This window comes from Hyaena hyaena, unplaced genomic scaffold (assembly GCF_003009895.1).
Source record: "Hyaena hyaena isolate Hyena2069 unplaced genomic scaffold, ASM300989v1 scaffold_621, whole genome shotgun sequence".
Taxonomy (NCBI): Eukaryota; Metazoa; Chordata; class Mammalia; order Carnivora; family Hyaenidae; genus Hyaena; species Hyaena hyaena.
The window spans coordinates 461,620-474,695 of NW_024081249.1; the positions used below are offsets into that span (position 1 = coordinate 461,620).

Here is a 13,076-nt window from a genome sequence, read left to right on the forward strand (position 1 = left end):
GCACATTCCTGTCATGTTCTTGACCTTAGGGGGAAAGCTCTCAGTTTTCCCCCAATGAGGTTGATGTTAGCAGTGGGTCTTTCATATATGGCTTTTATGATTTTAAGGTATGTACCTTCTCTCCCTACTTTGTTGAGGGTTTTGTTTTTTTTTTTTATCAAAAAAGGATTCTGTATTTTTTCAAATGCTTTCTCTGCATTTATTGAGAGGATCATGTGGTTCTTGTGCTTTCTTCTATTGATGTGATAAATCACATTGATTGGTTTGCAGATACTGAACCAGCCCTGCATCCCAGGTATAAATTCCACTTGATTGTGGTGAATAATTCTTTTAATGTGTCGTTGGATCTGGTTGGTTAATATCTTATTGAGGGTTTTTGCATCCATGTTTATCAGGGAAATTAGCCTGCAGTTCTCCGTTTTAGTGGGGTCTTTGGCTTTGGAATCAAGGTAATGCTGGCTTCATAGAAAGAGTTTGGAAGTTTTTCTTCCATTTCTATTTTTTGGAACAGCTTCAAAAGAATAGGTGCTAACTCTTCCTTAAATGTTTGGTAGAATTCCCTTGGAAAGCCATCCAGCCCTGACTCTTGTTTTTTGGGAAAATTTTGATAACTCTTTCTACTTCTCTACTGGTTAAGGGTCTGTTCGAATATTCTATTTCTACCTGATTCAGTTTTGGTAGTTTATATTTTTCTAGGAATTTGTCCATTTCTTCCAGATTGCCAATTTTATTGGTGTATAATTCCTCATAATATTCTCTTAATATTGTTTGTATTTCTGCTGTGTTTGTTATGACCTTTCCTCTTTCAATCTTGATTTTATTTATTTGGGTTCTTTACTTTTTGATCCAGCTGACTAGTGGTTTATCAGTTTTGTTAATTCTTTCAAAAAACCAACTCCTGGTTTCATTGATGTCTTCTACTGTTTGTTTTATGTGTGTGTGTTTGTTTTTGGTTTTGTTTGTTTATTTTGGTTTCCATAGCATCGATTTCTGCTCTTTATTATTTCCTGTATTCTCCTGGCTTGGACTTTTATTTGCTGTTCTTTACTAGCTCTTTAATGTGTAAGGTTAGGTTGTGTATCTGAGACCTTTCTTCTCTAGGAAGGCCTGGATTGCTATATACTTCCCTCTTATGACCACCTTTGCTGTGTCCCAGAGGTTTTAGGTGGTATTATCATTTTCATTGGCTTCCATATACTTTTTAATTTCCTCTTTAACTTCTTGGTTAGTAAGGTGTTCTTTAGTTTCCCAAGTGTTTGCTGTCTTTCCAAATTTCTTCTTGTGGTTAATATCGAGTTTCATAGCGTTGTGGTCTGAAAATATGCATGGTATGGTCTTGATCTTTAGTACTTGTTGAGGGCTGATTTGTGATCCAGTATGTGATCTTTTCTGGAAAATGGTTCATGTGCACTTGAGAAGAATGTGTTTTCTGCTGCTTTGGAATGAAACGTTTTAAATATATCTGTTCAGTCCATCCAGTCCATGTGTCATTCAAAGCCACTGTTTCCTTGTAAGTTTTCTGTTTAGGTGATCTGTCCATTGCTGTAAGTGGGTGTTGAAGTCCCCAACTATTATGATATTATCAGTTATTTCTTTATGTTTGTGATTAATTGATTCATGTATTTGTGTGCTTCCATATTTGGAGAATAAATGTTTACAATTGTTAGACTTTCTTGGTGGATAGACCCCTTAGTTATGATATAATGCCTTTTTTCATCTCTTGTTATAGCTTTTATTTTAAAATGTAGATTGTCTGATATAAGTATGGCTACTCTGGCTTCATTTTGGACCATTAGCATAATACATAGATGGTACTCCATTCCTTTACTTTCAATCTGAAGGTGTCTTTATGTCTAAAATCGGTCTCTTATAAACAGCATATAGACAGATCTTGTTTTCTTACCCATTTTGTTACCCTGTCTTTTGATTGGAGCATTTAGTCCATTGATGTTTAGAATGAGTACTAAAAGATATGAATGTCTTGTCATTATGTTGCCTGTAGGGTTGGAGTTCTCTGGTCCTTTCTAGTCTTTGTTGCTTTTGGGCGTTTTGGTTGTTTTGTTTTGTTTCGTCTTTTCTCTCTGCAGAGAGTCCCCCTTAAAATTTCCTACAGGGCTGGTTTAGTGGTCACAAACTCCTTTAATTTTTGTTTGTCTGGGAAACTTTTTATTTCTCTTTCTATTTTGAATGACAGGCTTGCTGGGTAAAGAATTCTTGGATGCATATTTTTTCTGAATCAGCACATTGTATATATCCTGCTACTCCTTTCTGGCCTGCCAAGTTTCTGTGAATAGGTCTGCTGTGAACCTGATGTCTTCCCTTTTAGGTTAAGGACTTTTTTTTCCCTTGCTGCTTTCATGATTCTTTCCTTGCCTGAGTATTTTGTGAATTTGACTATGGTTAAATTATTGATGGTTGGTTTTTGTTGAATCTATTGGGAGTTTTCTGTGCTTCCTGTGTCTTTCCTTCCACTATGATTTGTTCACATAAACCTTCTACCCCTTTTTTTTTCCTCTCTTAATCTTCTGGGATCCCTATGATTCTGATGTTATTCTTTTTTAATGAGTCACTGATTTCTCTAATTCTTATATCGTGCTCTTTTGCCTTAGTCTCCCTCTTTTTTTCTGCTTCATTATTCTAAGTTTGTCCTTTATATCACTCCTGCTTCATCCATCCTTGCCATATGGCATCCATTTAAGATTGCAACTGAATTACAGCATTTTTTATTCCATCCTAAGTAGCTTTTACTTCTTTCATCTCTGCAGAAAGGGATTCTAATCTATTTTCAACCCCAGCTTGTATTTTTATTGTGATTCTACCTTCTTGTTCAGACATCTTGCTTGTATCTGTGCTAAGTCCCTGGCTGTCATTTCTTCCTGTTCGTTCTTTTGGGGTGAATTCCTTTGTGAATTCCTTTGTTTTGTCATTTTGAAGGAAAAAAAGGAATTATAAAGTAAAATAAATTTAAAAAGAACAAAAAATCAAATAAAGATTTCTAGATCCTAGGACGTTTTGGTCTGGTTATGAAAGAACTTTGATAGATTAGAGAAAAAAGGGGAAAGATAAGAACAGGAAAAAAAGGAAAATGTTTGAAAGTTTGAAAAAATGAATACAATGAAACAATCAAATGAAATGATGAAAGTAAAATGGAATTTAAAAAATTTACAAAATAAAATATATAGTAGAAAAAGTTAAAGAAATATCTTTTTGATAAAATGGAAAATAAAAATAAAGTTTTCTTTTTCTGTACTTAAGAATAAAAAAAGAAAAAGAAAAAAAATTGAATAGTCGGACCAGTGAACAGAATGAAATGATTGAAAATACATCCTGTTTCCCTTAGAAATCAAACTATGAAGCACTTTACAGTCTGTAAATTAAGCAGGAAGACAGACTTGTGGTGTTCCTGAAGAGCAAGGTTGGCGTAGTTGGGCAGGGCTTAGTGTAACGGCTCCATTCTCCACTAAATGGCACTGCTTATCTTACTGGGGTGGATTGTTGTGCTATGTGTAGGCCTGTATGTGCATGCGTGGGAGGGGTGAAAATGGCGTCACCCAGCTATCTAGTCTCTAGTATCAGAACTCTGTGCTCTCCCTGACCAGCAATTAAGCATCCATCTTTTGTCTCTGGCTTCCATTCACTCCCTGCTTTTTACACTGTCTGTGACCATGCCATCAGGCTGCCACCTGCCTCCTGAGATTTATCCCAGATGGGGCTGTGTTTCTCAACCCTTCACTTCTGAGAGACTGCAGCTTTGACCTCAGACCCTCTGGGGGAGGGTCTCACTGAGCAATGGACAGGTGCCGGTCCGCCCCCAGTAACATTCATGAGACCATGCTGCTGCCGCCAATGCCCAGAGACTGCAACTAGGTGCCAGCCTGCCCCAGAAAAAGTTCACTCAGTCATGTCACAGCAGCGTTTCATGGATTATGGTTAAATCACAACATACATCTGGCACCAGCCTTCACCGTTAACATCCTTGTTCCAACACCAAATGTGGTTGTTCTCCAGGGTCCACTGGGACCTTTGCCTATTGCAAGGCCTCACAGCCTCTACCGAATGTCTTCCCAGCAGGGAAACTGCTACTCCCCGTGAGGCCCAGGACCCCTTGGATCTCATTCTGTGTTCCTGGGGATGTACCCTTCCCACCAGAGCTCTGCCAGGTATCAAGCTGTGGAGTTCAGGCTCTGTTCTCCCCGTTTATAGAGTCTTAATGGAATTTAAACCCTCTACTTTTTCTTTTTCCCTTTTTTGTTCAGTCCCTTGTGGCTGTCTCTACTCTTCTACTTTGTCTCCAGCTGTTTTCAGCATGGTGGGGGAGGGTTAATTTACCTGTACTCTCCACAAACAGAAACGGCTTCCTGCCCTCCATGGCTTCTCTCTCCCCCAGTTCACCTCTCCTGCCGAGTTCTGTGTTCAGGTTGTGCATATTGTTGTGTTGATCCTCATATCAGTTTCCTTGGTGTACAAGATGGTTTAGTGTTGATTTGGCTGCATTTCAGGGATGAGAGATGCAAAAAAACCTTCCATGCTGTTCCACCATCTTGGCCCCTTAGAGATTACTTTAAAATAAAATCTTAAGAAAAAAAACCTACATAAGTTTGAAAGTGTGATATAACAGTTACAGTTTAATGTTTCAGTGTATTCTTGGAAATTGCATTATTTGTAAATACTTAGACTTACAATGAAAATTTTTAGATGTTGCTTTAAAAATGTGTGAGATGGTTTGAACAAAAAGATGTGAAGGCAAATGTAATGGGAGATCCCACAGCACTAATACTATCATTGCTACAGTGCTCTTTATTTTACTTACTACAAGAAGACCAAGCCTCCCAAGACTATCTCTGCACAGTTCTATACATCCTCTAATTTTGACCCTATCTCTCTCTCTCATGTCCAGTTCTCCAAACATTACATTGTGCCCTCTTGAACTCAAGGGTATATCATCAGCAACATGTTATATTCTCAGTCTTCTGTGAACTTTTCTTAACCTTCTATAACCAGAATACGGCTTCTTAAATGGTGGTTCTTTTTTTCTCCCATATCCCACATTATTGGACCTAGAGATGAAATAATGTGCTCTTGTGTCCCTCATTGCTGTTTCAGGCCATTTTCCTTCCTTCTCTTTAACAGAACCCATCCCCTGCCCCAGCTTCTTTGAAGTATGTGCTGTAAAACTTTTATCAGTCCCTTGTTCACTCTTTTCGTGGTCACATAGAATACAACATAGTCATGGCCTTGCATTACTATTGAAGTGTTTAATATCTGTTATTTCTTCCTCTGCTACTACCTCTGTCATCAACCCTGGTGACACCAACATCCATATAGATGATCCATCCAGTCCCCTTGAATTCTTTTTTTTTTTTTTAAGTTTATTTATATTGATAGACCTAGGGAGGGGCAGAGAGAGTGAGAGAGAATTCTAAGCAGGTTCTGCACTGTTGGTGTGGAGCCTGACACAGGAATCGACCTCACAAACTGTGAGATTATGACCTGAGCTGAAGCCAAGAGTTGGACACCCAGCTGATGAGCCACCCAGGTGCCTCCAGCTTCCTTAAATTCTTGATTTTAAGTGACCATTCCCTTACCCTCTACTCTAGTCACACTCATACCTTGTCTTTGTCAGTACATGCACTAGATTTTCACTATCAAACATCCTGCTCTCATCAACTCCTGTCTTTCTAGATCATTCTGCCCCTAGCACTCTTCTCCTTCCCTCATCATCAATACTGCACCTTACTAAGGCAACCTTTAGTCCCTCAACTCTCTTGTCTCCATTTCTCTCTACTTTACAAAAATTCCATGGCCCTATTATAACCATTCCCTTGATTTAACTCTCAGTTCTCTGTTGGTTTTCCCTCTGTCCTCCTTTAACAAAGTTGTGACCCTAGTTAAAATCGACTCTTCTTTGGTTTTATGCCTATACCTAAGAAGCAACAGGTGGCTGGAACAAAACGCATAACGATGCTGTCTGGTCTCATTTTAAATTTGACAACAAACTTCAGGTGGGCTCTCAGTATTGCACATCAGTCCTGCTACACTTGACTTGTCAATCCACCCTATACTTTGACTTTTATAGAATAATATTTCATGCTTTTTCTCCCTTAACATGTCCAAATCTTTCTCTTCCTCATTTTCAACTTATTGAGAACCTCATATTCCCATTAGCAAATATGCCAATCTACTTACTGCTTTATCCATGTATTCTGCTTTCCTTTCTTTTATAATGGATGAATAATATGTGCTCCCTTTTAATTTTTTTAATGTTTATTTAGTTTTGAGAGAGAGACAGGGTGCATGTAAGGGAGGAACAGAGAGAGAGGGATACACAGAATCTGAAGCAGGCACCAGGCTTTGAGCTGTCAGCACAGAGCCTGACGCAGGGCTTGAACTAACAAACCGTGAGATCATGACCAGAGCCAAAGTCGAAGTCTCGGACACTCAACCTACTGAGCCACCCAGGTGCCCTTTGTGCTCCCTTTTCAAGGCCAGTTAATTTCCTTTTACCACCTGAAAGACTTTGTCCCTCTATTATCCCCTCAATTGTTTCTTCTCTTTTGGATCATTCCATTAGCATATAAACATGCTGAACCATGGCTTCCTTTTTTTTTTTTTAAGTGTATTTATTATTTTGAGAGAGGGAGAGAAAGAGAGAGCACAAGCAGGGGAGGGGCAGAGAGAGACCAGAGAGAGAATCCCAAACAGGTTCCTCACTGTCAGTGCAGAGCCCGGCATGGGGCTCAAACCCACAAACCATAAGATCATGACCTGAGCTGAAGCCAAGGGATGCTTAACTGACTAAACCACCCAGGTGTCCCATTATTTTAAAAAAGTTTATTTATTTTGAGGGGGCGCCTGGGTGGCTCAGTCGGTTGAGCGTTCGACTTTGGCTCAGATCATGATCTCACGGTTTGTTAATTCAAGCCCTACATCGGGCTCTGTGCTGACAGCCAGCTCAGAGCCTGGAGTCTGTTTCACATTCTGTGTCTCCCTCTCTCTCTGACCCTCCCCTGCTCACGCTTCTCTCTCTCTCTTTCTCTAAGAAATAAAACATTTTTTAAAAAGTTTGTTTATTTTGAGAGAGAGAGTACACAACAAGGGAGCGGCAAGGCCTGCATTTAAAAAAAAACACGTAAAGACCAAGTCCATCTTCCTTTCACTCCTATCCCGTTTCATCTACCATCCCAATTTTTGTTTTTATTTACTACAGAAGCACCTTGAAAGAGTTACATGTATTCACAGTTTTCATTTCTTCTCATTCCTCTTAAATATGTTCCACTTTGGACATTTATCACCACTCCATTAAAGTTGTCCTTTTTAGGCTCACCAGTAATCTCCATATCACTAAACCCAATTATTATTATTTCTTATTATTCTGTTGCTTATAAGGGTTTAACACAGTGAATCAGAACATCCTTCTTAAAATGTATCACTTTTTTTTTTTTTAATTCCAGGATATTTCACTCATGATTTTCTACTATGTCACCGGCCATTTTTCTCATTCCTCTTTCCTCCTTCCTCTTGTCACAACCTGTAAATGTTGGAATTCCCCAAAATCAGTCTTAGAAGCGCATTCTCTAGTACCTACTCATACTTGCAAGACTATATATCCAGTGCTATAGCTTTAAATTCCATTTTTCTGCTGATAGTTCCCAAATACATATCTCCAGTCCAAAACATTCTCCTGAACCCCACACTCACATATTCAGATATCTGTATGACTTTTCCATTGAGATCTAATAGGCATCTCAGATTTAATATGTCAAAAACTAAACTCTTCATTTCTTCCCCCTCGCCCCCCAACTTTTCTGTTTTGTTCCCATATTGGTACATAGTAGTACCATTTCCCCATATACTCAGGTTAAAAACTTTAGATTCATTTGAGACTCTTGTTTTACTTTTATACTCCACATCCAACCTGTGAGGAGATCTCTGCTGTCCTGAATTTAGCCACTTCTCACTATTCAATCACTACCTAGTAGTCCAGAGCACTATAATCTCTTGGATTACTACAACAGACTAATGGTCTCCCTGCTTCCTCTTTTGCCTCCCTCTCCAGACAAGCAGCCAGAATCTTTATATAGTCCGACTTCTACCTAGCAGCCCCTTTAAATATTAAATCATGTCACTACTCTGCTCAATATCCTCCAGTAACTTTTTGTCTCAAGAGAAAACCCTAAGCCTTTACCATAGTTTATAAGACTACATAATTCAGTCCTGTACATGCTTAACCTTATCTCTTATTACTCCTTGCTCTCTTGATTACTCCTTTCAAGCTGCTGTGACCTCCATGCTATCGACTTCGGGCCTTTGTACCTGTTCTCTTTGCCTGGAAGAGTCTACTCCCAGATACCCATATGGCTTATTCCTTACTTTATTCATTTCTCTGTTCCAAGACCTTCCATGACTAAGTAAGCCTGCCTTGTACTTATTTTTGATAATTATCACTGCCAGACATTATTTGTCCATTTGTTTGGAGGTAACCATCACCACTTGACTTGATTCCACACATCCAATCTCCTTTCCAACCCTGTGCTTATACATGCATGCATATACACATTACACATTTGCTCTCATAGGGTGGCCATTTTGTTTTGTTTCTTGCTAAAACCCACTGCCTAAAACAGTGCCTGGCACATAGTAGAGCTCAATAAATATTTGCTGAATGACTATAAATGAACATTTTGATATTTTACGTAAACAAGATGGTAAAAGATTCTAGAGCCAGAATTCCCAAATTTTTAACCCATCCGTGCCCCTCACCAGCTGTGTGTGACATGGACAAGTTATTTAACTAGACTCTATAGTTTTTCTTTGTCTATAAAATGAGGATAATATTACCTACCTCCCAGTGTTACAAGGTTAACATGAGTCATAGAATCTAAGGTGCTTGAAACACTGCCTAGTATTTTTTTTAATTTTTAATACCATCTCCATCTGTCTGTTCTTTGATTAATCTTAGATAGTTCCAGATGTGGAAGCATTAAAAAGGAAAAAGCGGGGTTCCTGGCTGGCTCAGTTAGTTAAGCTTCTGACTTCGGCTCAGGTCATGGTCTCATAGTTTGTGGGTTTGAGCCCCACATCAGGCTCTGTGCTGCCAGCTCAGAGCCTAGAGCCTGTTTCAGATTCTGTGTCTCCCTTTCTCTCTGCCCCTTCCCTATTTGAACTCTCTCTCTCTCTCTCTCAAAAATAAACAAACATTAAAAAAAAAATTTTTTTTAAAGAAAAAAGAAATTTCATTGCCTGTTCCCCAAGTCTATCTGTAACTTTTGAAATGAACATAATTGAGGGGAAAAAATTAAAATGAACATACTTGAGAAGTGCAATAATTAAGAGCACTTTCCATATTTTTCTGACAGCATAAAACTACCATTGAAGAATTTATAAATGTAAGGTTTTATATGTAAAGTAAATGGCTACTCAAATTAGTTATTTTATGACTTTTGCTGAATTTCTCATCAGAAATAGTTCAATGTTAAATTGTTAGTCCATAAAAGCAATTTCTTTTTTTTAAAGGAATTTTTTTAATACAAACATTCACAGAAATTTTCTTCTACAATAGGATTTTGTCCTAAAATAAAGAATTTTCTGAGCTGTTTAGAGATTTGCTTTGGGATAGATTGCTGTTAATACAGATTCTTAGCAATCACCTTTGTAGTTTAGAAAAAACTGAAATCAACTCAAAATCAACCTTGCAAAAACAAAATGCTGTATTTTTTAGAGGATAGAGTGATGGTGAAGTATATAATACACAACTGAATCTTTTATCTTAGTTAGGTCTTTTGTCCTTAATGGTTAACTTAGAATTTTAGGTAATTTTTTTCTCCACTGTTGGAGATATTTGACATAAGAATATTTGAAGTATAATTGATTCTGGATTAGAGAACAAATTATATAAAATATATACTTCATTTTATGCTGATTAGGTGGTCCAGCTACAGGAATGGATGATTAAAGTCATCAATAATAATACTGCTATATGTGTAGAAGGAAAATTGACGTAAGTATAACATTTTAATATTCTTATAAAATTTATAACAAAATAGGATTCTTGTGTATAAGAACTAAAAGGTGGGGCGCCTAGGTGGCTCAGTCGGTTGAGCGTCCGACTTCGGCTCAGGTCATGAGCTGACAGTTTGTGGGTTCGAGCCCGTATCAGGCTCTGTGCTGACAGCTAGCTTAGAGCCTGGAGCCTGTCTTTGGATTCTGTGTCTCCCTCTCTCTCTGACCCTCCCCTGCTCACGCTGTCTCTCTCTCTCAGAAATAAAACGTTAAAAAAAAAAAAGAGCTAAAAGTAGATGCATGAAAAATAGCATCTTCCTACAAAAGACTTTCTAACAAGGTTACAGCCTAAAGACAGAAAAGTAAAATGAGTATGCAGTACCTGACCATGTTGATTGTGAACAGCTTTCTTGTTTTCGCCTGTTAAGTTACTTTTAGAATAGTAACAGCTCAAATCTATATACACAGTGCTTTATTTTTTTCGGATGTCCTAGTAAGTTGACTGGTATTCTCTGCTTAATTATATGGTTAGCTAATATTAACTACATGCATTTCAGTCCAGATTCTCACATCTAAATTGGGACAACCAGATCTAAATTACTGATCCAGAAAATGGATCAGAATTATTTAAAACTTTGCCATACAGCTACATATTAAATAATCATTGGCACTTTCTGGTTCTCCCTTAAGCGAAAGCACCATCAGGTAAGAGGGCTTTGCCTAATTCTGCTACTCTATTAGCACCATTTTCTTTTTTCCAAAACCAGTTTCTTAGTGGTAAAAAAAAAAAAAATTGTAATAAAAGGTTGTAATAAAATAATACAGGACATTACTGGTTAGGGTACTTATCTTGAAGTTTATAAGTTGATTATTTAAAATCTGCCTTCCCCACTCAATTTCTGCTTGTCTTGTGCCCATTTCCTTAACATCAAAGAGGCAGTCCGTGTTGCCTTTGTTGGAATCCCTGTTGCTGCTATCTTCTAAGCTTTATGACCTGGACAAATTATTTATCCTTTTTCAGTCTTAGTCTTCCTCTGCACAGTGGTGATAATAATATTACCTATTCTTTGGGTTATTTTGAGTATTAAATTAATTAATATTTGTAAGACTTGAAAACAATGCTTTTAGAGTGCTATTTAAATGTTAAACAAAAAGGAACAAGATTACTGTGTCAAAATATGTAGGCGTTTAATCCCATTTGACCAAATGAAAGGAATTCACTATCATATTATGCTTATATTTAGTATGTTTATTACTAGTTATCTGATGAATTGGTAATGTTCAACATCTATCTAATACATCTTAAGATTTTGTTCTTTCTGTTTTATATTCTTAGTTTCATTTAAGGAAATATGAAGAGTAGATTTATGGGTTAGTGATTTGATCCTGCAGTTTTGTTTTTTCCCAATTGGAACCTCTTTTTGGTACTTTTTAAAGAGGAAGGTACAAACACTTGGCTGTGTAGTGAGGGTAAAAAAAAAAAACCCACCAGGTTACAGGGTTCCAGACTATGTAACTACATGAAATCTAACACAGTATAGGCTCTGAGCAGGAGGGACAAGAAAATCATTCTTTGGAAGCTTGGCGTAAGTTAAGATGAAGTTGCAAGCATTGTCAGTATCAATTATTTAGAGAAGGCCCCTGCTTCCTTGATAAGGATAAATTTTATATTAGCGGTTTGGTTTGGCCACAGCAGTTTGGCACATACTCTGAGGATCACATTAGCAAGGCAGTTGAGTTCTGCTGCAGTGTTTGGCTCTCAGATGTTTTGTAATTAGATGAATAATATTGGTAATGTAGATGGAGTGCAAATTTATTACTTTCTATTATAAATATGTATATTTATATGTGTACATTGTGATTATTGGTAAAATGTGAATATTTTGGCCTTAACTAAGCTATTTTCTCCTAGAGACATCACTAACATATATTGGCACAGTAATGTAATTATAGAACGGATTAAGCACAACAAACTTAGGACTTTATCAGGCAACATATATATATTAAAAGGGATGATAGACCGGATTTCCATGAAAGAAGCAGGTAATGACTGACATTAATTGATAAATTACTTACGGTGAAGCAATTAACCATATTTCTAACTGATATGTATGTTTTTATTCTTAATTAGGTGTTTTAAAATTATGAATCAGTCAAAACTAAGCTTTAAAACAGAATCGACTACATTGTGTAAAACTATTATATGTGTTGGTCATTTTTCTCTGATTTAATCACCCTTATTGCCAGTTTGAGTAAGTCCAGTGATTTAAAAAAATTCATTTGAGATGTTGTGTGAGAAATTGCTTTATAAGACTATAATTTGACTCCTTAGTTTGTTGAACCTGCCCAGCACAACACCAGTCCTGGTATAATCTAATTTTCTGCCTATGCCTTGAACATAGAAATGTGGCTGAAAAAAAACACACCTTAGCATTCTACTTTAAGTTTGTGATTACCCACAAGTTGTGGTTTCTTAGTGCCACTTGGTATTCTACCACATTTTCTTAATGCATTCACTCTCCCATCCCCTTTGGTAACAACTGCATAATTTTACAAATTTTCAGTACCTCCTTTCTCTTTCTCACAGGGGAAGTAGTGGAGGAGGGAGGGAAGCAGCTGAGCAATAGAAACAATCCAAAGAGAGCTTCACCATCACCTAACTGACCTGCGTGCATCTGTATCTGTTTTCATCACGAATGAACTGTCCCTGTTCTCTGTCAGCCTCTCCATTTGTACTCTATTTCCCATTTTTCCTCTTACTCAAGGATATCTTGCCAGTAATTCTCCCTTCTCCTGTCAAAACAAAAACAAAAAAAACTTTTTTATTTCAGCCACTGTTTGCTCTTGCTTACAGCAAAACAATTTAGAAGATTTGTTATATCTCATTCCTTGAATTCTTTCCCACTTTTAAAAATTTCTCTTTAATCATACCTTAAACCCCAAATCTTTACCAAACAGCCTTTATCAGAGTTACCAGTGGCCCGCACACTTTTAAATCCAGTATATGCTTACCACACTTAATCACACTTACCTCCTTTTAATTCTTTATTTGCTTTCTGGGACACCACGTTCCAATT

The 13,076-nt window shown here is 37.3% G+C and overlaps 1 protein-coding gene across 1 annotated transcript in view; it reads left to right on the top strand.

Annotated features, from left to right (window-relative positions):
* Positions 1–13,076, top strand: part of MIS18BP1 (MIS18 binding protein 1) — a 50,930-nt gene that overhangs the window by 12,396 nt on the left and 25,458 nt on the right. Inside the window, exons 4-5 of the mRNA XM_039257424.1 lie at positions 9,924–9,997; positions 11,912–12,042. Coding sequence (XP_039113355.1) covers positions 9,924–9,997; positions 11,912–12,042 — 205 coding nt within the window. The remainder of the gene's footprint in view (positions 1–9,923; positions 9,998–11,911; positions 12,043–13,076) is intronic.